The sequence below is a fragment of the Phyllostomus discolor genome, chromosome 6 (assembly GCF_004126475.2).
Source record: "Phyllostomus discolor isolate MPI-MPIP mPhyDis1 chromosome 6, mPhyDis1.pri.v3, whole genome shotgun sequence".
Classification (NCBI taxonomy): domain Eukaryota; kingdom Metazoa; phylum Chordata; class Mammalia; order Chiroptera; family Phyllostomidae; genus Phyllostomus; species Phyllostomus discolor.
Genome location: NC_040908.2, coordinates 130,471,465 through 130,498,051, shown reverse-complemented (window position 1 = coordinate 130,498,051; position 26,587 = coordinate 130,471,465). Strand labels below are relative to the sequence as shown.

General features: G+C 34.8%; 1 protein-coding gene across 2 annotated transcripts in view; it reads right to left on the bottom strand.

Annotated features, from left to right (window-relative positions):
• USP47 (ubiquitin specific peptidase 47) overlaps nt 1–26,587 on the bottom strand; it is a 107,435-nt gene that overhangs the window by 38,494 nt on the left and 42,354 nt on the right. For both annotated transcript variants that reach the window (XM_028515548.1, XM_028515547.2), the window contains 4 exons: nt 22,203–22,299; nt 17,873–18,018; nt 17,245–17,324; nt 13,127–13,276 (listed from right to left, as the gene is read on the bottom strand). In XM_028515548.1, coding sequence (XP_028371349.1) covers nt 13,127–13,276; nt 17,245–17,324; nt 17,873–18,018; nt 22,203–22,299 — 473 coding nt within the window. The remainder of the gene's footprint in view (nt 1–13,126; nt 13,277–17,244; nt 17,325–17,872; nt 18,019–22,202; nt 22,300–26,587) is intronic.

Sequence of the window (26,587 nt, the reverse complement as noted above, 5' to 3'; positions counted from 1 at the left end):
GATTCCCAGCCAGGGTACATTCCTGGGTTGCAGGCCATAACCCCCAGCAACCACACATTGATGTTTCTCTCTCTCTCTCTCCACCCCCCTTCCTTCCCTCCCTAAAAATAAATAAAATCTTTAAAAAAAAAAAAAAAAGGAACACAAATGAAACCCAATTAGCCCACACCTTCTCGAATTTGGGGGAAGGATGTGTGGAGGCAGCTACCATTATCCTTCAGGCTGAGAAACCAGTTAAAGCTACATTAATAACTTTTTTAGTTTCTGTATTAATAAGTTTCTATAGCTTCCTCACTCTAGCTTTTTAAAAAGTTTTAACCAGGATAATTATAAAGTTTAGTCAGTTATAAAAATTAGCTTCAATTCATCCATCCACCCATTAAAAAATGTGTAAATGATATGTAAATGATGGGCTAATGTGGTTGTATACATTTATCTTCACTTAATGTTATATACAAGATAACTAAGAAATCATGCCAAACTATATTTTAGGGACTAAAAATTAGTTATGGATCATAAAATAGAAATATTATCATTGTAATATTATTAATACACATACACACACACAAAAACCTGTGCTGCTTACCATGAGCTGTAATCTTGAGTATGTTAAATGGATGTATCATGCTTACAAACTAGCTTTGGGTTAACTATGATTGTTTTTCATCATTCCAGAGTGAAGATTATAGTTTTATTTTCTAGAATTTACTTATATACTATACAAAATGCAATTTTGCACATTTTTTAAGACTGTAATTTTCACAGTTCAGAATAGTATACAAAGAATTCTGACATCCTTAGTTCCCCAAATAAAAAATATCAGTTGTGGCCCTGACCAGTTTGGCTCAGTTGGTTGAAGAACTGTCCCATAAATCAAAGCATCCCGGGTTCAATTCCCAGTCAGGACACAAGCCTACATTGCAGGATCAGTCCTGGGTAGGGGCGTGTAAGAGGGAACTGATCAATGTTTCTTTCTCACATTGATATTTCTCTCCCTCTCTCTTTCCATTCCTTCCCCGCTCTCTAGAGTCAGTAAGCATATCCTTGAATGAGGATTAAAAAAAAATAGCTTAGCACAATTTTATATTCAATGCAGAAAATATAGGTGCAGTGCAATAAAAATATAACCAAAGAATGGTATTGTCTCTCGTTTTTCTTTTTACTCTTAACCTATATATAAAATCTTTCTCCATCATTTAATCTCTATTTTATTTAGAATGGAGAAATGGATATTAAAATGTGACACTTTATTTTTCAAGTTGACAAGGATAAATCAGAACCTCGACTGATAACTATTTCTTGATTTTGATATACTTAGCGATTTTACGCCATTGCAAATATATCCAATTACCTTCCCAGGGTACAGTATATACTTTAATATACATATAATGTGTTTCTGTTGTGTTTCACTAGGGAAAAGACTCCAATTACTTTTAACCTAAGCCACCTACTTATTTTAATCGCAATTTTTGAGATCATTGTAGATTCACATACAATTTTAAAAAATAACACAGGGAGACGCTTGTAGACTCTGCCCAGCTTCCTCCATTGATACAATCACCTATTTTATTCCTAGATTTTCCCAGTTTTGGTATACTCATTTGTCTGCATATGTGCGCACAGTAAGCTCTACACAGTTTTATCACCTGTATAGGATCATATATCCATCACTAGTCAAGAGAGTGAACAGTTCCTCTACCACAAGTACACCTTATGTTGCCCCTTTATGGTAACCGTCTGTTCTCCTCTTGACCCCACCAAATCTATAAGCTGTGGCTATGACTAAGCTGTCCCCATGTTTTAAAAATTTTTTATATCATACATATCCTTTTGGGATTGGCTTTTTCCACTCAACATAATTCCCTGGAGATTCCTTCAAGTTTTTATGTGTGTGCCAATAATTTTCCCTTCTTATTGCTGAGTAGAATTCTATGATATACAAGTTTGTTAATCACTCCCTTGCTGAAAGACCTATGGGCTGATTCTAGCTTTGGAATATTAACATAAAGATGCTATGCACATTTGTGAACAGGTTTTTGTGTAAACATAAGCTTTCATTTCCCTTGGATAATTAACCTAAAGTATAATTGCTGGATTTTCTGGTAATTGCATGTTTAATTTTATAAGAAACTACTTGTAACATTTCATATTCCCACCAAAAATGTGAATGATCTAGTTTATCCACACTCGCACCAGTTTTAAGTGCTGTCATTATTTTTTATTTTAACCACTCTGTAGGTACAGAATGATATCCTCATTGTGGTTTGATTTTGTATTTCCCTAGTGACATTTAACACCTTTTCTTGTATTTACTTAATATCTGTATATCCTTTTCAATAAGATGTTTATACCTTTTGCCTATGGTCTACATGGATTGTCTGAGGGGTTTTTTAATATTGTATTTTGAAACTTCTTTACATATCCTATAAATTAGTCCTTTGTCAGATATGTGGTTTGCAAGCATCAGATACGTGGTTTGCAAGTATATTCTCCCAGTCTGTAGCTTCTATTCTTATCCTCTTTGCATGGGCTTTCAAAGAGCAAATTTTTAATTTTGATGAGCTCCAACTTTTAGAATCAAACCTAAGAACACAGAGCTTAACTCTAGATCTGGAAGACTTCTTTCCTATTTATATTACTAAAAGTTATAACTTTACACTTTATGTTTAAGTCTATGATCCATTTTGAGCTAATTTTTGTACACAATGTAAGGTTTAAGTAGAGGTTCTTTTTTGTACTTATGGATGTCTTATTATGGTGTTCCAACACCATACAGTGGAAAGATCATTCTTCCTCCATTTAACCACTTTAGTGTCTTCCTCAAAAGTCAGTGGGGCATATTTGTTGAAACTATTTGTGTTTTCCATTCTATTCCACTAACCTCTTCGTCTATACCTCCAACAACACCATACAGCCTTTATTACTATAGCTATATAAAAATCAGGTGGACTGATTCCTTCAACTTATTCTGCTTTTTCCAGAATTCTAGCTATTTTAGTTCCTTTGCCTTCTATATAAATTTTAGAATTAACCTGTGCATATCATAAAAAATCCTGCCACATTTTGAAAGTAACTGCATTAAAACTATATAACTTGGGAGAGAATGGACATCTTTGCTATGTTGAATCTTCCAAACAAATGAGCAAAGTGTGTTTCTCCATTTATTTATTTATTTCAGTTTGTAGTTTTTAACACATACATCTTTTCCCACAACTGTAAATGGTATTGTATTCTTAATTTCACTTCCCACATGTTCTTTGCTAGTATTTTGAAACAACTGACTTTTGCAGGTTTATCTTATAACCTGCTACTTTGCTCAACTCACTTATTATATCCAGAGACTTTTTACATAAAATGTTATCTAAAATTGAGGGTGGGGATAATTTAATTTCTTCCTTTAATTGGTATGCCTTTCATTTCCTCTACTTGCTTTATTGTGTTGGCTAGGAGTTCCAGTACTACATTGAATAAGAGTGTTGAAAGCAGACATCCTTGACATTCTAGGGGGAAAACATTCAGTCTTGCACCGTGAAGTATTGTGTCAGCTGTAGGTTTTTTGAAAATGTTCTTTATCAAGTTGCAAAAATTAACCTATTCCTAGTATCTACATTTTTTATCATGAATGTTGATAGAATTTTAACAATTGAGTCAACTGATGTGATCATGTAAACCTTCTGATAGATTAACTCATTGATTTTTAAAAAATACTGATTAGCTTTGAATTCCTGGAATGAACTCTACTTGGCCATGGTATACAATTCTTTTTATATATTACTTATTTCTACCTGCTAATATTTTGGTAAGAAATTTCCTAATTATATGTCTTAAGGACATTGGCTTGGCCATAATTTTGGTTGGTTGGTTGGTTGTAACTGTCTTTGGTTTAGTACCAAGATAAGACTCAGCTATTGTTGAGTGCAGAGTTTTATACATGTCTATTAGATTCTGTTGGTTGATGGTGTTGTTAAGTTCTATATTTTTGCTGATTTTCTGTCTAGAGGTTCTACTTATCAATTATTGAGAAAAGGGCACTGCAGTCCCAAACTACAACTGTAGATCTGCCAATTTTTCCTTTTAGTTTGGAAAGTTTTTGCTTCATATATATTTGCAGCTCTATTATTTGGTACATACACAGTTAGGGCTGCTGTCCTCTTGATGAAGTAACCCTTTTATCATTATATAATGCCCCTGTTTTATCTATACCAATATACTTGAAGGGAGTTTTTGTACATAGCATACTACTGGGTCATTTTTTTTTAAATCTAATATGCTGATCTCTACCTTTTAGTTGGTATAGTTAGATCATTTATATGTACGTAAATTCACCATTTTAGTGTTTTTGTTTGTTTTCTTTCTCCTGCCTTCCTATGAAGTACTTGAATATTTTTTTTTAATTTATTTATTTTTAGAGAGGGAAGGGAGGGAGGGGGAGAGAGGGAGAGGGAGAGAGAGAGAGAGAGAGAGAGAGAGAGAGAGAGAGAGAGAGAGAGAGAGGGGTGGTGGGGAGAAACATCAACGTGCAGTTGCTGGGGGTTATGGCCTGCAACCCAGGCACGTACCCTGGCTGGGAATCAAACCTAGGACACTTTGGTTCCCAGCCCGCACTCAATCCACTGAGCTACGCCAGCCAGGGCAGTACTTGAATATTTTTTGAATTCCATTTTGATTTATCTACCCTGTTTTGAAGGTATCTCTTTTTTAGTAGTTGCTCTAGGTATTATACTATATACATAAAATGCCTACTGGTGCCTTCCTTTTACAGCTCAAGTGAAGTAGAGAAACTGTACCTCCCTTTACATCTTTTCTTCCTCTCCCATTTAAATATAATTTTCTCACACATTTCCTCTCTATATATTTAGAATCATATCATACAGTATAATAATTCTGGTTCAACCATCAAACATACTTTAGGAAACTCAGGAAGAGAAAGAAAGCCAATTCTATTTATCCAAATTTTTGCTTACCGTGTTCTTTTTTCAATCCCAATGTTCCAAGATACCTACCTTTTAATCATCCCCTTTCTGTTCAGAGAAATTTCTTCAGCCATTCTTTAAAGTTGGGCCTGCTCATGACAAATTCTCTTAGTGCTCCCTCATCCAACCATGTCTTAATTTCCTTCCATTCCTGAAGAATATTTTCACTGTTCTTTCAACACCCACCTAAAAAATGTGTCACTTCATTCTGGCCTCCATAGTTTTTCACGACAAATCTACTTACGAACAATCAGTGTGGTTTTCCCTATAAGAAAAGGTGCGTTTTCTCACTTGCTGCTTTCAAGATATTTTGTCTCTAGTTTCTAGAAGTTTGATTATAATTGGACTTGATGTAGAATTCTTTTGGTTTATCTCATCTGGGGTTTGCTCAGCTTCTTGGATCTGAATGTTTATGCCTTTTACCAATTATGGGAGGTTTTCAACCATTATTTCTTTGAGTATTTTCAGCCTTGCCTTCTTTTTTTTTCCTTCCAGGATTCCAATGAAATAAATGGTAGATCTTTCACTATATAGTTCCATAAGTCTCTGAGGAACTATTTTTTCCCCCAGTCTATTTCTCCCTTTTTTATTTATATTGGGCAATTTCTATTGTTCCATCTTGAAGTGAATTCACTGATGCTTTCCACTATCTTCTGCATTCTGCTGTTGAGCCTATCTGTTGATATTTTTATTTTGTTACTGCATTTTTCAGTTCTAAATTCTCATTTCACTTTTCTTTATATCTGCTATTTCTTCCCTGAGGCTGTTTACTTGTTTCAAGTGGGTTTTGAATCTCTCATTGAAGTACTTCTATGATGGCTCTTTAAAATATCTGTCAGATAATTCTAACATCTGTTATTTCAGTGTTTGTGTCTATTGATTGTCTCTTCTTTCACTCAAATAAGGTATTTATGGTTCTTAGTACGTAGAGTGATTTTTTTTTTATTAAACCTGAACATTTTGGGTATTCTGGATCCTATTAAATCTTCTGATTTAGCTGGTTCCTTTGACACTGCTCCAGCTGGGGAAAAGGTTCCTGCCTCATTACTGTCAGGTAGAGGTCGAAGTCTAGGTTTCCCACTTGTCCTCTGTTGTCACCTCAGTTCAGGAGAAGCTCTCCATCACTACTGGGCAAGGGTATGGATTCTGGCTGCGCAGTAGGCCTCTGCTGATGTCACTTTGGCTGTGAGGGGGCTAAGCTCCTTACTAGCAGGAGGTGGTAAAAGTCATGATTCTCCTCTATTAAGCATTACTCCAGTGCAGAAAAAAAGGAATGCCTCCTTAAGGCCAGACTCCCCATGCAGTCTCTAGTAACATGATCCAGGGAAACAGGACAATGGCAGTAGGAAGATTAGTTACTACCCAGCACAGATGAAACTCCTGGTTAGCTACTCGGCCTTCTCTGAAACCACCCTGGTGCAGGGTTGGAGAACTTTGTTATAATTTGATGAAGGTGGAAGTTTAGGATCTGTACCAGTCTTGGCTAGCAAGGGGTAGGGCAGGGGTCAAAGTCTTTCTGTGGTGTTTTGCTACAGCACAGCAGATACTACATAAAAGTTTTGAGCCTTACTAGGCTGCCCTTTCCCTGGTCTTTTGATTAGAGAAAGCAGGCTTTTTAGTCTGTGCCTATTGCTGTTTCCAGGCTGCCAACTTCTTCAGCTCCAAGTCTGGGATATATCAGGCAAAAAGAAAACCCAAGGAATTTACCCCATGTCATTCTTTGAGTCCTGAGGTACCTAGTCTTAATACCTTTTCTCAACTTTTCAGAGTCTTCTTATGTTTGTTTTATATATAACATTCAAGACTTTTAGTTGTTTTGGCAGAGGAACCAGGGAAATTGTACATCTACTGCATTTTTCTGAAAGCAGAAATCCCCACTTTTTAAATTGGCTCCCACTATGTCTAACCACACAAATTCCTGGAAAAGTGAAGGTAGAGTCTGTAAAAGAGATTTTTTAATGAAATGCTTACAAATTTAGATCACTCCACCATCCAAATGAGTTATTATGACTGAGCCAGCCATACAAGAATGTCCAAATCACCTGTTAAATCAGGGAGTATGTCTGAGGACACCAACTTGTATGCAGTGCAAGTTAGTACCCTTATGATTTCATAAATACTTAGAAATTTAACAATTATCCATTCAAAACTTTAAAATAATCATTAAACTATGTTTACTTATGAAACAAAGTCTTTTATATAATCTGATCTTTCCAAACACACTATATGAAACTATACAGCTAAACCCATTTCACACCTTAGAACACATATTGTTACAATAAAGAGATATTTAAATGTACTTACCCAATAATAGAATAAAAGTATCCGAATAGAAAATAGCCTAGAACAGTGCCAGTCAGAATAGGCAACTCAATAAATATGTTAAATAACAAAAAGATACCCAATAAAATATAGTGTTGAAAATTTTACTGTTAAATAGAAAAGTGCCTCTCCTGTTAATGCCAAACATATGAGGCTCTATCATTTTTGTTCAGTTTGTGAAATAAGCTTTCATAATTAACCAATAGAAATACTTCTAATCTTTATATATCATTAGAATATATTCTGTATCAAGGACTATCTCCTTATAATACATTCTCAAATTCACCTGGCAATACGCCAATTCAGGGTTTCTTTGATTATTAAATTCAGGAAGACTGGTTGTATACAGACAGCTCTAATCAGTGAAAATAAAAGCTTCCAATTACCTAATAAATCATTAAGAACAAAACTTTTAAAAAGACTGACACACAAAGTTCCAGCTGATGTTTTTTAAGAGTAAAAACAAAATTTATAAAATATGAGGAAATTAAAACATATATTTTAGTATTCTCATTTCCCCTCAACATCCCAAAGACATAAATGTTAATATAATGAAGTAGAAATAGTTTTTAAATCACCTTAATCTACTGCAGTGCTTCCCAAAATCTGTTCCTCAGAATCCAAGAGTCCCTTGAAATATTAACAGATGTCCCACAGAGAGACAATGCTAGGTTCAACACAGTTAAACAAATTTCTCTACTGTAGGAATCCTCAGGGAATTTAAAATAAAATATGCACCTTGAACTTCACAAAGAGGACCATAGGTACACAGTTTCCCAAATTTAATCAAAGAAACGGTCTCTCAAACATCTATTAAATCCCACTGGAGACTAGTGTTGAACAGAATTGAATCTGAGGGAAAGAGAATGGCAGGAGAGTCCTTAAATACTGATGCCCTACTTGGCCAGGTAAAATGAAAGCCAGAAATTTAATAAATACCACAGTTATAAGAACTAAATAATTCAATAAAGAAAACATAATGGTAAAAAGCATTTTTAAAAAACTATAGGCAATTCTAGTACTCATTAAAAAAAGTCTTCTATTACTCATGCTGAAAACTACCATAAAAATTGATTATAGATAGTATAAGGATAAAGTAGCTAAGTGTTAATATCACTCATATTTTAATCTTAAATATTATTCTCAAGAAATTTATTTGAACATGGAAAGAAAAACTCCAGAAACTGGATGTTTTAGATGAAGGTTAAAAAAAAAACTCAAAACACTCCAATTTTTAACAGAACCTCAAACTTATCTGAAATGAAACATCAGGTGTTATTCAACCTCACTATATATATATATATATATATATATATATATATATACACACACACACACACACACACCTATACTATGTTTTGTTTGATCTATACATATGATATATAAACATCTATACTATACTTTTGTTCTGGTGGTTCACAGAAAACATACAATGAACAGAACATATAACCATCAATGTTGTATTATACGTGTGTGTTGTTATTTGTGTGTGTGTGTATACATCCAGTAAGACAAAATACCAGAATCCAAAATTAAAAGTAGGAAAATAAATTTTCTAGAAGTTCCATTCGAATTATGGCCAAATATAAAATACAGCCTGAATAAGATTTTATAATGCTCCTTTTAACTAGATTTTTATAATCTACATTTATATCAGTTCTTTAAACGTACAAAATTGACAAAATACACAATGGCAAGCAGTGATATAAAACCAATATTAATTACTGTATGACGATTTCTGTGAATTAAGAAGTGTTTTGAATTCAGAAAATAATGGGAAATCACTTACCTCTAACTAAAGTTCTCTGAAGGTAGTATCCTCCTTAGAACCCCTATCTTGGGTAGTTTCACCTGCTGTAATTCCCCTCAAAAGACTCCAGCAAATTCTAGGAAGTTTTGAGTTGCCTCCTGCAAGCCCTATTAGCGCATGTGTGCTGAAAACCCACTCGCGTACTGCCTCCTTGATAAAACTCCCAACTCCCACTGAATCACCACCACCGCCATCCATGTATCGATGGAGGACACTACCTTTGGAAGATTTCACTTAGAAATGTGGTTTTCAATTCTCCAAAAATATTCTCCAAATTGCTCCACTGCTATGTCTATAATGTACTTAAGAGAGTGGTGGCAATTCAGTAGGTGAATAAATCATGACAAAAAAATTAGCTAAGCAATTATATTTGCTGAATACTCATATAACAATGCAACAAAACAAGTAAAACTAGCTTCCTCAACATTCAATTAATACATAAAAAACCTAAATGTGTATGTGAAAAATCCTTCATAAAAAATACTTTTGTAAAAGGAGAAAAAAAATATTCTATATCACTTGGGTTTATCAAATGTTTTCCTGGTGTATTTTGCTAAAAAATGCCCATATTTAAAAAAGAGAAGACATAAATCATTGAAAGACAAGTGTTAACCAATTTCCAATGGTTTTTCAGTTTATCATTTCTAACTGCCAAAATAAAGAAAAAGCAAAACAAAAATTAAAAACAAAACTAGTTACTTAAACCAGAGCCAATTTCATACACCTAGGATGACGACAGTTTATGAAAGGTACAATTGAGTACTTAACAAAAGTTTTCAAATCTATTCAGGAAGCAGACTGAAAAGTAGCGGAGGAAAAAAGGAGACCTTATCTTCTGCTACCCAGACAAGGTCTTTTACTCCTTTGGATTTCACTCATAGATTCCATAGCTGCTTGTTGATTATTTCTGATAGCCATATAAAAGTAGGAGAAAAGAGAAAAAGGGACCAACTATCCTATAGACCAGAGGACTAAACCATACATATAGCACTATTTTAGAAGATCAAGAGCTTTAAAAACACTGATTTTAGGAGTTCCGGCCAAGATGGAGACGTAGGTAGAAACACCTTGCTTCCTTGTACTACCAAAAGGATAACAACCAATTTAAAAACAATACAACCAGAACTGCCACAAAATCAAACTGCATGGAACTCCGACAACCAAGGAGTTACAGAAACATTCACCCAGACCAGTAGGAGGGGCAGAGACGGGAGACAGGCAGTCCAGCAGAGAGGATGACTGCGCCGGCAAGGCAGGGCTGGCTGAATGGGAAACTAAAGACTCAAAGCTAGCTGTAAAACACTGTGGGAGATATGATGGTGGGAGAAACTTCCAGTCTCACAGGAGAGTTTGTTGGAAAGTGGGGCTAGAGTGGACCAAGTCAGTGGCATTGTTCCCTCTTGGACCCCTCGCTGACAGTGTCACCACGCGGCAACCTGGGTTGTCCACCCTGATGAATACCTAAGGCTCTGCCCCTTACAACGTAACAAGTGTGCCAAGACAAAGAAATATGGCCCAAATGAAAGAGCAGAGCAGCCCTGCCTGGTGTGGCTCAGTGGATTGAGTGCTGGCCTGTGAACCAAAGGGTCACTGGTTTGATTCCCAGTTGGGGTGCATGCCTGGGTTGCAGGCCAGGTCCCCACTGGGGGTCATGTGGGAGGCAATCATACATTGATGTTTCTCTCCCTTTCTTTCTCCTTCCCTTTCTCTCTCTGTAAAAATAAATAAAAACCTTTTTTTTTAAAAGAACAGATCAAAACTCCAGAAAAAGCTAAGTGACGAGGAAACAGACAACCTATCTGATGTAGAGTTCAAAATACTGGTAATCAGGATGCTCACAGAACTGACTGAGCTCAGTCGCAAAATGAAGAAGAAATGAAGGCTACCCAAAGTGAAATAAGACAAAATATACAGGCAACCAACAATGAAGGGAAGGAAACTGGGACTCAAATCAACAATTTGGAACAAAAGGAAGAAACATCCAACTGAACGGAATGAAGAAAGAATTAAAAAATATGAGGAGAGGCTTAGGAACCTATGGTACAACTTTAAGTGCTCTAACATCTGAATTACAGGGGTGCCAGAAGGAGAAGAACAAGAGCAAGAAATTGAAAACTTATTTGAACAAATAATGAAGGAAAACTTCCCCAATCTGGCAAAGAAAATAGACTTCCAGGAAGTATAGGAAGCCCAGAAAGTCCTAAAAAAATCGACCCAAAGAGGAACACACCAAGACACATCATCATTAAATTACCCAAGATTAAATATAAAGAGAGAATCTTAAAAGCAGCAAGAGGAAAGGACACAGTAACCTACAAAGGAGTGCCCATAAGACTATCAGCTGATTTCTCAAAAGAAACCATACAAGAAGGGGCTAGAAAGAAGTATTCAAAGTCATGAATGGCAAGGACATATATCCAAGATTACTCTATCCAGCAAAGCTATCAATTTAGAATGGGAAGGCAGATAAAGTTCTTCCCAGATAAGGTAGAGTTAAAGGAGTTCATTACCAAGGCTTTATTATGTGAAATGTTAAAGGGACTTATCTAAGAAATAAAAGATCAAAACTATGAATAGTAAAATGACAACAAACTCATAACTATCAACAACTGAGCCTAAAAAGCAAAAACTAAGCAAACAACTAGAACAGAATCAGAGAAATGAAGATCATATGGAGGGTTTTCAGTGGGGAGGGGAGGGTAAAAATGGGGAGGTGAAGGTACAGGGCATAAGAAGCATAGTTGGTAGGCATAAAATAGATGGGAAGAGGGTAAGAAAAGTATAGGAAACAGAGAAGCCAAAGAACTTATATGTACAACCCATGGACATGAACTAATGTGGTAGGGGGAATGCTGGAGGGCGAGGGGATGCAGGGCAGAGCAGGGATAAAGGGGAGAAAAAAATTGGGAAAACTGTAATAGCATAATCAATAAAATATACTTTAAAAAAGCCACTGATTTTTAGCTAAGAGCCACCATCAGCTTATAAGCATAAATAAGACCCAAACAACATCATTTTGAAGCTCTACATTTTAGATGTCTCAGTTGGCTCTGAAAGTTTTGCCTTGCTAAATAAATGTCACTGAACACTCTCATTTTAAATATCAACTAACTCCTTTCATGACTCTCCTTTCATATAAGTAAACATACATAATGATAAAATACAATAATAAAATTACCAAAAAGCAATTAAATGGATAACAGGAAAACTAGGAAAATCTTAATCTCCCACTTATGTACTCAATATATAAACTAACCATATATAGGTCTGATTCTTGAAATTATCTGTGCTTCTACAATGCATGAATTTAAATTAAATTTTATAATAAAGATGTTCCTTCAAAAATGTGGCCTCTGTTGATCATAAAACAAATGTTATTTTTCCAATTTTAAAAGTGTATGGAACAGCAGTGGCCAGTGTGGCTCAGTTGGTTGGAGCATCATCCTGTAAACTGAAAGGTCACAGGTTCAATTCCAAGTCAGGGCACATGCCTAGAATGTGGTTCAGCCCCTGGGTGGGAGGGCCTACGAGAGGCAACCAATCAACGTTTCTCTCTCATATCATTGTCTCTCTCCCCCTCAGTCCCCGTCCCTTCTCCTCTCTTTAAAATCAATAAGCATGCCCTCAGGTGAGGATTAAAAAAATCGCATGGAACAAAATGCCCTAAAAAAAAAAAACAACAACATATCTTCCAATGCAAACAAAGGTCACAAAAGAGTACTTTATAGACTAGATTGTTTATAGAGGTAAAAATAAAGTGAAATAATCTAGTCACTTATCAGAAAGAATAAAATACTGAGCCATGAAGCAGTACACATGTGTTCACTTTCTTTTACACATGCACTATTAGGACTCACTGAAGGGTCAAAAATCTTCTAGATCTTGCTAGCTTAAATGCAGGAATGACTAACAACCCAAGAAGGTGTATCTAGGATGATACTTACCTTATGATAGATTATACCACTGTGCTATTATGTATTCTGCATATGGATACACAAGCAGTCAGCGGAAAGGTACACACCACACTAGCAAATGCTTGGCTGGACCCATAAGGTCGGATGACCAATGGAATATCAAGATACGTGTCGATTCTCCAGCCCTCGTAACCACATTCCAGACATCTTACGTAGTCCTTCAGCTTGCCTTGATATAGTTCATTTATAAGATCGGCCTAAAAATAAGAACATTTACATTTTAAAGTGTAAAAAGTAATTTTTAAAATATGTAAAAACACAATTCATGCTTTTAAAAATAAAATTTCAAAAAGATATTCATTTTGTTGAACTTTTAAGAAAGCTTTAAGATTTACCTAAAATCCAATGGAAAAAAATCAAGGCTTGATAAAAATCAACTAAGAATAAATAAAATTAGATTAACACTAATTTAAAAATCAATGTACAAAAATTAACTACTTCAATTCTTATTTAAACACCCCACTATTAAAAAATGTTCTGTTGAAATCAATTACCAATTTATTATACTATTAAGCCTCATACCTTTTCAGTTAGCTGAAAATACATCCTAATCTATCACTTTAGACATATTAATAATTAAAGTTAAACAATTAGCTGTTTTTATAGCTTTATATATGCATATCACCACTCTTACAATATTGTATTCTGATTTCTAAAATCCTATCTGCTAGCTAAAATAAAACTTTTTAACTTTCAGTTAACATATGTAAAACAATTTTAAGGAAGATTATAACTGTTTAAAAATGTATAGAAATAAAAAAAAAACCCTTAAATTCCATCTCCCTTAAAATATCCTCACCTAAAAGAATGGATTTCTCACCTAGTCCCCCAAACTTAGCCAACGAGGACTGTTCTGGCCCCCCAAAAGGCACATCACTTCCTAAGTAAGGACCCTCTATGTGAATGTCTTGCCTCAAGATTCTTGCACCCAAACTTTGGAACGCAGTAGGAATGCTCCAGCTGATCTAAATGAAGTGTTAACCCAAAGAAGGATGTAACAAGAAGAATATCTTCAGAAAAAGAAACAGGCCACTAGTACCATCTACATAAATTACTAAAATACAATCCCATGGGGTTATGTAGAGAAGCTAGATCACTAAATAAACTTAAATTTTTTTTCAAATCTCTTAAGAATAGAGAAGAAGAAATCACATTGCAGTTTACCTCTTTCATAAATTTACATCTCTTCAAATGTCTAGGTCTTAAATCAAGCTAGGATCCACCATCACTGTCTACTCTAATATTTAATGAAGACTTCTTCATTCACCTGCCCCAGTCACATTTGATTTTGTCTTCTGTATCATTTCTAGTGGTTCAGTCCTGTGTTTTTCAGTTTTGATAGTAACCCACAAAAAGAAAATAATTTCCATTGCAACCCAGTATATATAATTGTAAAAGTTACATAACAATACTTGTCCTCACTTATGTGATACTCTGACATTTTTCTACATTTTAAGTGCTGATATAGATTCACTAAACTGATTTCATAATTCATGAATGGATCACAATCTATAGTTTAAAAAACTCTGGCCCAAGCTATCATTAATAGTTTGAAGGAGACATCAGACCCTCCAGGCTACTGTCTAGATTCTCCACCTGCCCCACTTTGTTAATCCCAATCATCCTCTATTACTACATCCACTAGTTACCCCTCATCCCAATGGCATATCTGATATTTTGCCATCTTCTAAACCTGTTCCATCTTCCATTGGATAAGAATAGAGTCAGAATAACAAGAATTCGAAACATCAAAAGCATATGACTGACTATATCTCATTGCTCAAAACAAAGGTAATGCTGGATGAATATACTTCATAATGTGCTACAGACTGTAGGATAGTTTACTTAGTAAATATCTGAAAATACTGTTCAAAGACCATCCCCCTAAATTATATATACATATGTAGAATATATATGAGTTATAGTTTTTAGCTAAAAAGAAACTATCTAGATAATAGAGCCCAACTTCCTCATTTTTAAATATATTTTATTGATTATGCTATTACAGTTCTCCCTTACTCCCCCTTCATTCCCCTCCACCCTGCATACCCTCTCCCACCCGCATTCCCCTTTAGTTCATGTCCATGTGTCGTAAGTTCTTTAGCGTCTACATTTCCCATATTGTTCTTGCTCTCCCCCTGTCTATTTTCTACTTACCATCTATGCTACTTATTCTCTGTATCTTCCCCCCCACCTCCCACTCCCCTGCTGCTAACCCTCCATGTGATCTCCAATTCTATGGTTCTGTTCCTGTTCTAGTTGTTTGCTTATTTTGTTTTTGTTTTAGGTGTGGTTGTTAATAATTGTGAGTTTGCTGTCATTTTACTATACATGTTTTTTATTTTGTTTTTCTTATCTTCTTTCTTAGTTAAGTCCCTTTAACATTTCATAAAATAAGGGCTTGGTGATGATGAAGTCCTTTAACCTGACCTTATCTGAGAAGCACTTTATCTGCCCTTCCATTGTAAATGAAAGCTTTGCTGGATAGAGCAACCTTGGATGGAGGTCCTTGCCTTTCATGACTTGGAATACTTCTTTCCAGACCCTTCTTGCCTGTAAGGTCTCTTTTGAGAAATCAGCTGCCAGTCTGATGGGAACTCCTTTGTAGGTGACTGTCTCCTTACCTCTTGCTGCTTCTAGGATTCTCTCCTTCATTTTAATCTTGGCTAATGTAATTATGATGTGCCTTGGTGTGTTCCTTCTTGGGTCCAACTTCTTTGGGACTCTCTGAGCTACCTGGACTTCCCTTTGCCAGACTGGGGGAGTTCTCCTTTATTATTTGCTACTGTTCCACTTGTTGCTCTTCCTCTTCACCTTCTGGTACCCGTATAATTTGGATGTCAGAATGTTTAAAGATGTCCTGGGGGTTCCTAAGCCTCTCCTCATTTTTTTTGAATTCTTGTTTCTTCATTCTTTTCTGTTCGGTTGTTTCTTTCTTCCTTCTGGTCCACTCCATTGATTTTGAGACCCAGTTTTCTTCCCAGCACTACTGGTTCCCTGTGCATTTTCCTTCATTTCACTTAGCATAGCCTTCATTTTTTCATCTAATTTGCAACCAAATTCAACCAATTCTGTGAGCATCCTGATAACCAGTGTTTTGAACTATGCATCTGATAGGCTGGCTCTCTCTTGGTTGCTTAAAAGTATTGATTCTGGGGCTTTCATTTGTTCTTCTGTTTGAACCATCTCTTTTCTTTTTTGTCTTGTCGCACCTGTGACGTATGAGGGGCGGAGCCTTAGGTATTCACCAAGACAGGGCAACCCAGTCGCTGGATTGTGACGCTATATGTGGGGACGGAGTCCAAGAGGGAACAATGGAGCTTGCTCTGCTCTCCAATGCTTCCCCCAAGCAAACTGGGCCTTTCTGGAGCCAATTCCTGTGTGGGTGGGCTTGGGCACCCCATGGGTCTTTTTCCAATGACCTCTCCTATGAGGCTGGGAGTCTCTCCCTGCACGACAACCACCCACAGGTGTTTTCAATCAGTGCCCTGAGGCTCTATTTCCCTGTGCTGGGGCCCTGGGACCGCCCGGGTCAGCCAGCCACCTTGCACACAGTGCCTTGCTTCATAATCGCCACCTCGCTGGGTCTGCCGGTTGCCACCCCTCGGCCAGGGTCTGCCAAGCACCACGTGCCCACCCAGGGTTCTCGCTCTGCAGTCTTGCGTGCCTGGGATGCCTTACGCAGGTCCCAATGCTCTACATTCCTCAACCCCTCTCCATCTGGCTGCCCGACTCCACCCCTCCTACTGGTCAGGATGAACCTATCTACTTTAACTCTTTGATTGTCTAACTTCCATACAGTTCAATTTTCTGTCAGTTCTGGTTGTTATTCTGTTTCTAAATCGTTGTTGTCCCTCTCTTGGTTGTGCGAGGAGGCACAGTGTGTCTACCTGCACAGGTAGACACACTGTGCCTCCACCTTGGCCAGAAGTCTCCAACTTCCTTATTTTAAAATAAAGATGAGGAAACTGAGGTTTACAGTGGTTTAATGAGAATTTTTACACCTCAGTTAGTGGCCAACTGAGAATCTAGCATTTTTAACTCCCCATTTTAGCACCTTCACAATTGAACTATGACCAAGCCAAAACATTCCAACAGAACAGAAGTCACTTTAAGGTAATAAATGATTTATTAGAAAACACTTGCATCACCTTGAGAGAATTACCTGTTCTGTTTGTTTCCACTTCTGCTCTAAAGCATCAAACATGACTCTGCACAGTTCTTGTACATCATGCTGCTGCCAAGCTATTTTGAGACAAAATTTAATTAAAAATAGCAGTAAGTTTAGTGTAATAAAACATTAATTTATTATTTAAAAACAAATTTGTCAGATATATTCAGAAGTCTACACAAAATAATGCTAAATTTCAAAACAACGTGAAATATACATTACAATCATTAAAAGGCAGTCACAGGAAAAGAATAAAGAGGTCTCAGCATTTATACATAATGTACACTTTACAGTCCTATGTATGATATTGGCTATTTTCATTATTTTTCACTAGAGTTACAAAAAAGATGACAAACTTTAAAATGTTTAAGTGCATGCAAATAGAGTATAGCCAAATTTATTTTACAGAAAATTTTTAACTGATCAAAAATTTACCCCTCAGTTTAAATTTTAAAAATAAATAAGTTGTTTTTAAACCCCAGGAAAAAGCAATGAAAATGTTTACAAAGTTAATTATGTTTCTTAACATAAATGTTGTGTTATTTTGTTCTTTGTTTATAATACTGTCTGCCAGAATTCCTTTGAATATTAGAAATACTTATCATTACAAGAGAATTAGTACCCTCACTACTATCCCATCCAAAGCTCCTTGTAACATCAGTGGTTTCAATTGCTCTCTTTTTACTTGTTTGTAACAAAACAAAAAGCCTTTGTAGTTGATATGGGATACTTGTCACTGGATCTTCTTCAGATTCTTCAAATTCCCACCTATTAAAATAAAATGATTGAAAATTATTTATAAAACATTTTTATTCTTTAAAGCATAATTAATATTAACACCATAATGTCAGATCCTATGTAGAGTTTGAATATTAACTGAAGCTATTACTTTGTAATGAAACATTAATCTTTCTCCAATTCATAAATTCAGAAGAAACTTAGACTTTAATAAGAAAAGACATAAGAAAGCAACATGAATGAAAAGTAACTGTCGAATTTGAATCCGATCAGGACTCTTGTCCTAATTATTAACTCACAAAAAAATACAAGGAATAGAACAATATTAAATGACACCATGGCATTCAACCATCAAAATCCAAACTTGCAAACTACAGGACAAATGACATCAGTTATAGATATATATATATACACACACACATATATATGTGTATATATGTATGTATATATTTTTCTATTTTCTATTTTTTTTCAAGGAAGAAATTACAAGGGGAAAAAGACAAAGAAATTAAAAACAGATTAAGTGTCTTATCAATCAATTTCAATACATAGATCCTATTTGGATCCTAATTTGAACAGATTGTTTAAAAAAATTATGAGGCAATCAGGGAAATCTTAGCATTGACCTGAGATATACTTCACAGATGGTATGATAGGGGCATGCTTCCAAAAAATCAAGAGTGGAGGATTACAGATCAAAGACTAATCATGAGTTGATAATATTCAAAGCTGGGTGACAGGTACAGAAAATTCATTACAGTATTTCACTACTTTTAATGTTTGAAATTTTCCATAATAAAATGTTTTAAGAAGAGAATATAAGTAAATAAAATAATCCAGATACAATATGTACCCTCATATATTTCTGATAAACATCAGTCTAGCCCTGACTACAGGGACTGTCTCAATAACAAGCAAATTTCTAACAAAAGACCTTAAGATCAGATTCAAAAAATAATATTGGTGGGATCAAAGTTTGTAATGTACCCACAAAAGTCCTTAAAGTAATTTACATATAATAAAATGCCAAAGACAACATTAATATTAATAAGGATAATATTAATGGTTATCTTTATCTTGAGATGGCAATAAGATTATTATTTTCCACTTCCTCACTCAATTCTTAGAATCTTTTTAGATTCAAAAGGAGGCTAGAACATAACTTTCCTGTAATGCAACTTACAAATATACTAAAAATCTTTCATTTTTTCTTCTTTTGATATGGCTCTCTATTAAAATATTCAATACTTTTCTTATTTGATGGCTTAGAAGTTGCAGCTCTGGGGTCCTGTTCCTTTTTTTTTTTACACACTGAAGCTCCTCCCTTCTGTCTTGCAGATGTCAGTGGAATACATTTTGTTTTTTCCTTCTCAAAGCTTCCCTGCGAACACCTCTACTCATTATCCAATCTTGTATATTCAACCCCTAGCCCTCTTTTATTCTTATTTTTCTCAATAGAAGGAAGTTGTACTTGACATTATAGGATCTAAAATTCTCCCAGGAGCTGTAAAGAAACTGTGAAGTCAAAATAAAGAATGCTTTAATTTCTTGCCAGGAAAATTCACTAGTGGGGAGGAATTACTGTATACAAAGCTGAATTCTCACCTGTCCTTTAGTCCTGGTGCAAATACCTTAAAAAGGTCTTAAATCTTGTTGGTACTTGCTGTTACTCCAGTCAGCTAAATTAGAAACTTTGGTGCCATATTTGATTCTTCCTTTTCCTTTACTCCTAAATAAAATTTGTCACTAAGTCGTATCAGTTTTCAATCTGAAATATAATAAGCACTACCACCAGCTTCATTCTGAGCCTCATACATCTGTGCCAGGTTTAATAACAGACTCCTTCAGGGTTCCCTTATCTTTCAAATCAATTCTGCATGCTGCAATATATAAACTTTCCCGAAACAATGTATTTAACACATCACTTACATGCCTCCACACCTAAAGCAGCAGAGTCTCTGTTGACTATCATACAACAAGCAAAGAAAGAAATAAAACTCTATCCTTTCATGCCAGTGCTACCCTGTCTATAGTGCAGGAAGGCCCAGCCTTTTTAACAAGCCATCCCCCTTCCTAGGGTCTACATTAGGAAACAGCATTAGGCTCTCAGGCTTTGTTTCCCAGCTGGCAACAAACATCACTCTATTCTCACCATCCCCACGGCATTTTGCCTTCATGTTTAACCTTATGTCTCGCTTCCCCTCCTCACTCACTGATCTCCAGACACAATGGATTTTTGTTCCTCAAAGGCCTTTGTACTTGCAGTTCTGTCTGTCTTGAATGTTCTTCCCCCAGATCTTCACAAAACTGGTCCCTGTGAAGTCTATTCACATGGTAGGTAGTTCCTTAGAGAGGAATTCTCTGACTTCACCTGCTGACAGTTACTCTTTCCACATTGTCCTGCTTTATTTTCTTTGTTGCATACATGATTATGTAAAATGAACTCATTTATATAAACTGACTTATGGAAGCTTGAAGGGAGGGCCATTGTTTTAGATTCACCACTGTAATCTCTGTGCCCTAAAGAGTGCTTAACACACAGTAAGTACTGAATATTAATTTGCTGAGTGAGTAGCCCTGGCTATGCTCTTAGTCTTCTCCACAATACTATGTATTTACAGACCATTTTCAGGGCTTAAGTCTCATGATTAATCAAACTCCTGGGATCCCCATTCCCTCCCAGGCACTGCTTGCCAAAGCAGGCACAACACCCTAGACTGTTCAGTTTGTTCTAGTTTTCAGGGCAGGTTCCAAACTTTATCTATTAACCTCAACTTCCAGTCTCTTGACGAAACTGCAATTATGCTATCTCCTGGAGGCCCCTAGGACATACATATTTATTGGCATCAGCTATAACATAGGCAGCATAGGGAAAAGGATTGTGACATGTACCTGGTGTGCCACTTCTAGCATGATGGACTCTAGAAAAGTACTTAACCTCTATGTGCCTTCAATGACCTCCTTTGTATAATGTGGATAATAACATTGTATAATTTATACAGTTACCATAAGAATTAAATGAATCTATATGTAAAGTGCTCAATACAGTGTCTGATACAAACTAATAATAACTAACTTTCAAGTAGCACTTACTAGTGCTCCTTTTTGCTCTTGAAAGTATCCCCATCTGCAATACTTTCTCTATCTTTCCAACCTGGCCAAATCATACCTAGCTTTATGACCTCAAATTCTACTTTCTACACTAAGCCACTTCACATTTCATTAATCTCCCTTCTTTCTAAAATCTCATGGTATTTAGCTATCCTTAGATGTTATTGAAACTATTTCATAAATACACATGTTGGTATTGATGTATAGAGATCTGTAACTTAAGAACAAAAAGACCTTACTCCATCTCTATCCACCAAGTGCCTAGTACACATAAACGCTACTGGGTAACAAATACTTGCTGAATGAAAAAGATAACTTTTATAAGTAAATTGAGCTTACATATGAATGCAATAGTAGTATGTTGTTTGAACAATACAATAATATTAAAAGTTTCCAAAATACTTTAAGTACGTATTTATAGTAATTTCAAAGATGTTACTAAAAAATTACATGAAAAAGGAAAGAAATCAGTTTATTTGTACTTTAAAATGTCTTTTAAATTAAAAGTAGAAGTTTGGTACATCTTAAAGGAAATATAAAAGGCAAGGGTATGTTAATAAACAAGGATGTGTAAATAAACTTTAGAGTTTATTTACTTATGGACTTCCTTCATAAAGCATTTTAAAATATCTGATATATATGTAGTCTTTTAAAAACACACATGCAAACACAAAACACAGAACAGATGCTTCATATATTAATTAGAAACAAAGTTTGCATGTTTAAAAAGACAACTTTGTTTCTTAAATTGAGAAGTGAAGAGAAAGAAGATGTGGCTTACATATTCAGATTATCTCAAAAAGCAGGTAACATATTTCTTCATAAAGGTGTTAAAGCTTTAAGAAAGAGAAGCTTATAAACAATAGTTTATCCCAAATGTAAATCCCATCAATTTACCCCTTGCTGTCTATGCATTTCTGATTCTCTCTCTCCATAAATTTTTCATATGCCAATCTCTCATAAAAATCATTTTCTTATATACTATTCTGGTGTGTTTCACGAAGTAAGAAATACCCCAAACTTTACAAACAACTGTACAAAGATAAATTAGATTTTATTCGTTAAAAACTATATTTTATTTATAGAATTTAAAAAATACTTACTTATATAATGCATTCCTAAATTCAGGAGTCATAAAAAGTGTTTGCAAAAGGCTATTCAAATAGCAAGTCATTGCTTGGTTTACTAATCCCACATATCCTTTAAAAAGAGAGCACAAAATATATATGAGTCAGTATTTATATTAAAAAATAACAAAGGAGAACTTATTACAAAGTTAAAACAGTACAAACTGAGAGGTTAAGGGTACTTTGGTGGAAATTATTTTCACTTTTTTCAACAGCACCTAAGAAATATGTGCACTATGTATACTTTGTTTCTCAGAAAGGCAGGATATCTTGTTATATGTCCAGTGGTACACATGAATATTTGGTAGCATTTAATAAAACTTTAAGAGAAATATGTTTAATACCATATGTTTCATTGACATAAAAATAATCTTTGTTCCCCAAATCTGAAAGTTGTGGTTTAAAATTGAAAAGGATAAACATATTCACTTTACCTAGCATGCCTGCCCAATCTAGGAAGGCGGAACTGATCCAGCTATCCCTGTTATCAGGTCCTATAACCCAATTTCCTACTAAGAATTAGTAACATGAGATAAACTCATTATACAAAAACTCAGAATGACTTCCTCTATTTTAACAAGCCTAGTAATTGTCAGATTCTATAGGTCAGCATGTTATATAAAGAGTGACTATAAAGTAAGAGGAGAAGAAGACAGGAGTGGAAGTAGGGAAGATCAGAGGGATGGCAGGAAAAAAGGAAAAGGAGAAACTTCTATGAACTTAAAATTTAAGCTGAGGAGCTTAAGGGTACTGGGGAAGACTGTCCTGGTAGCTTGAAGCCACAGAGGAAGTTCATTAAATGCTCACAAGTGCTTTTCAAAAATGATAATAATAAAATAAAAGTATTAGTTTTCTATATCTAACTGGATATAGCTACCACTGTTGAGAACATTTTAGGAACTTTTCTTTACAAGTAGACCAAAGGCCCAGTTTATGAGATGTACATATACTTAAAAAAATCAGTGTCACCATTTTAGTTATACCTCATTATTTGAGCAAAATGTAGTAAATACTTTGCCTAATAATTAAACTTATTTACTCTTACTTAATACTGAATAACTTGATTGTCTCAAAAAAACCTTAAATCTGCCCTGGCCGAGTAGCTCAGTCAGTTAGAGCACCACCCAGATATGTCAAAACTGCAGGTTTGATCATGGTCAGGGCACGTACAAGAATCAACCAATGAATGTATAAATAAGTGGAACAACAAATCGATGCCTCCCCACGCCCGTCTTCCTCTCTCTCTCACGCGTGCTTAAAAGAAATCAGTAGAAAAAGAAAAGAATCAAAACTTAAATCCTTTCTCAAAAGATGCTGAAGGTGTTCACTAAAGCTTTTCAAAAGCTTTTCAGTTCTCCAACAATTACTTTAAAATGTTTTTAGAAATGACAGGCTATGTGGATAACTGTATTGCCAAAGAAAGCAACGAAAGGACCAAAAAATATTCCTGATGAACCTTGGTCAGTTGGGAAAAAGAGGAATAGATTTCACACTATTTGCACCTGCACAATTCTAAAGGACCAAGCTGCTACCACCTTTCACTTTGGACAAAAGTTCAAGCTTTGATTTGGAAAGGCTTTCACCTTTGTTTTAAGAACACTGTGTTTATATAGTTTACTTTACATTTTTTATAATTATAAATTGCTTCAATTACTACCCATCCCCCACATGAGTTTTTTTCATAACACCCCATCCTAAATCTATATCAGAGACTTTAATCTCACTATCCTACAATTACTTATTTACTTATATTTCTTCCTCATCAGACTTTAAGGGCAGGGTTTGAACCTGCAAGTAATGGGTGCACATGAAGGGGAAGAGAATATGATTTACAAGTAACTCAAGTCTGTATGATATCTAGCCTGATTATTAATAATTAAAAGCATTATTTCATTCTTGATATAAACAGACCCTTTCCCACAAGAAACAAAAACAAAAAACAGGGCTACAGTCAGGAGACCACTGTACACATAGCTTTAAAAATACTACTATTGTCTTTTGTGCACTGATAGACCAATCATGTATCATTTATTTGTGATCTTTAAAGATTTACAGTAATTTCTTAAGGAAAATGCAAATTCAATAGTGACTAAAATAGTAAGAGTTTTTAACTTAAATTTTATTTTTTCAATTACAGTCTACATTCAATATTATTTTGTACTAGTTTCAAGTGTATAGCATAGTGGTTACACAATTATATACATTACAAAGTGTTCCCCCAGTGTTTCCAATACCCACCTGATATTATACATGGTTATTACAATGTTACTGACTGTATTCTCTATGTTGTGCTTTACATTCCTGTTATTATTCTGTAACTGCCAATTTGTACTTATTAATCCCTTTACCTCTTACCCAGTACCTGGATTCCCCTCCCCTCTGGCAACCATGAGTCTGTACCTATTAGTCCATTTTGTCTATTCATTTATTTTGTGTATGGTAATTTTATTTTGCCAACTGACTTATTTTATTTAGCATGATATGTTCTAGGTCTATCCATGCTGTCACCAATATTGAATAGTAAGATTTCAGTCTTTTTCGTGGCCAAGTAATATTCCATTGTCTATCTGTACCACTGATTTTTTATACACCTGTCTAGTAACTAAAATGAATTTTGAAGTATGGTTCCCTGGGATGCTTACAGACTGTTTCAATTCAGAAAGGCAGTGCTCCAAAATACTGGAGAAAAAATGCAGGTAGGAATAAGGAATGGAGCAGAGGTGTGCGAGGTACAATAATTGGAAATAAAAACTATGATTATATGGCAATGTATTTCAAAGGCCTCTACATTTTTTAAAAATAAATTTCAACTTAGTAATTCAATTTCTGGGAACTTACCCTAAGGAAATAATCTGACATAAAAATAAAAACTTACGTAAAAGAGTGTTCATTATGAAACCAGTAACGGACAGTTTAAAAACCTAAACCATATACTAAAACACTAATTTTCAGTCATTTTAATTTTCAACCCCATACTAAAATACTACTTAATAATTGAAAAATGCTCCCCATATAGTATTTAAGTAAAAAATATATAGACTAAAAATTTGCTATCATGATTTTCCTAAAAGCATACATGTAGGGAAATACATAAATAAGCAAACCACTAAAAGTAGTTTCCCCTAGGAGTACTATCAGTTATTTTCACTTTTTTATTTTATTGTATGTCAATAAATATGTATTCTATGTATATAATCAGAGAAAAGGCATTTTTAAAGAATGTTTTAGTCTTTAGAAATTTATGGGCATCAAAGAGCCATATATACACATCACAAAGTAGGAGTTTTGTAAACACTGTTTGTAGAAAGGCTGAACTGGATGTCAGAATACAAAGCAAATATTTTAACAATCTTGATGTGTTAAATCTGGAATTTTCTCGGTATTCCAACTATCTCAGAATAATCTAGGATGCTCATTTAAAACAAAATGCAATTTATCCAGCCTGTTCCAGAGCAACTAAATCACTATTGCTTTGGAACCTATTAACAAGTATCCCCAAATGATTTTTTAAAAAATAAAAATTTGAAAATCACTATCATAGGCAGTGTAATAAGAAATAGCCTTATTGTCTATTATCTGAAACAGAAGATAATTTTGAATTCCTTCTTATTCTTGGTAGTCTACTACAAAAAGTTCTGCTGATATAAACCATCCTAAATACCAAACATGACCAGCTTTTACTGCAGTTTCAGAACAAATACAACATTTAAGCCTGAACAAATGATTAGCTATGAGAAAATTATTCTGTATTTTAATTACAAAATATAGTAAATGGAAGATTACAGATCACGTTCAAACTCAATGTGCAATGTAACTCAATAGTTTTCTTATTCCAGATATTTGTATGCAATATTTCAAATCATCTGTTCTGAATTTCTAAGAATAAAGGTTCAAAAGGCATACTGAACATCAACTAGCTACAAAATCAAAGGCTTTTCTGTACCCCAGTTTCCATTTATTTTAATATGAATAATACCATCTACTGCAAAGGTCTGTTGTAAGATGAAATGATATGTAAAAGTATGTATGTACATTTTATTTTTAGGCAATTTACCAATCATATGTAAGGGAATAGTGTTTACATTTAAAAATCAATTTCACTAGCTCAATAAATTGAAAAATTTCAAAAATCTAGGTTTAATCATGTTTGGAAAAAAGTTAACACAACTTTTAAATTATAAGATTAATGTCGAATATATGATTAGATTAAACTGAAAGATAACATAGTGGGTCTAATAAAATAAGCCTGGCCTATCTGCTTTAAAATGCAAGTATCCTCCACAGTCTATTGTAATCCAAAAGGAGGTAACAAGAGGCATTCCTTGCCAAGGAAGTCAATATAAAAAATTTAATGTTAAATT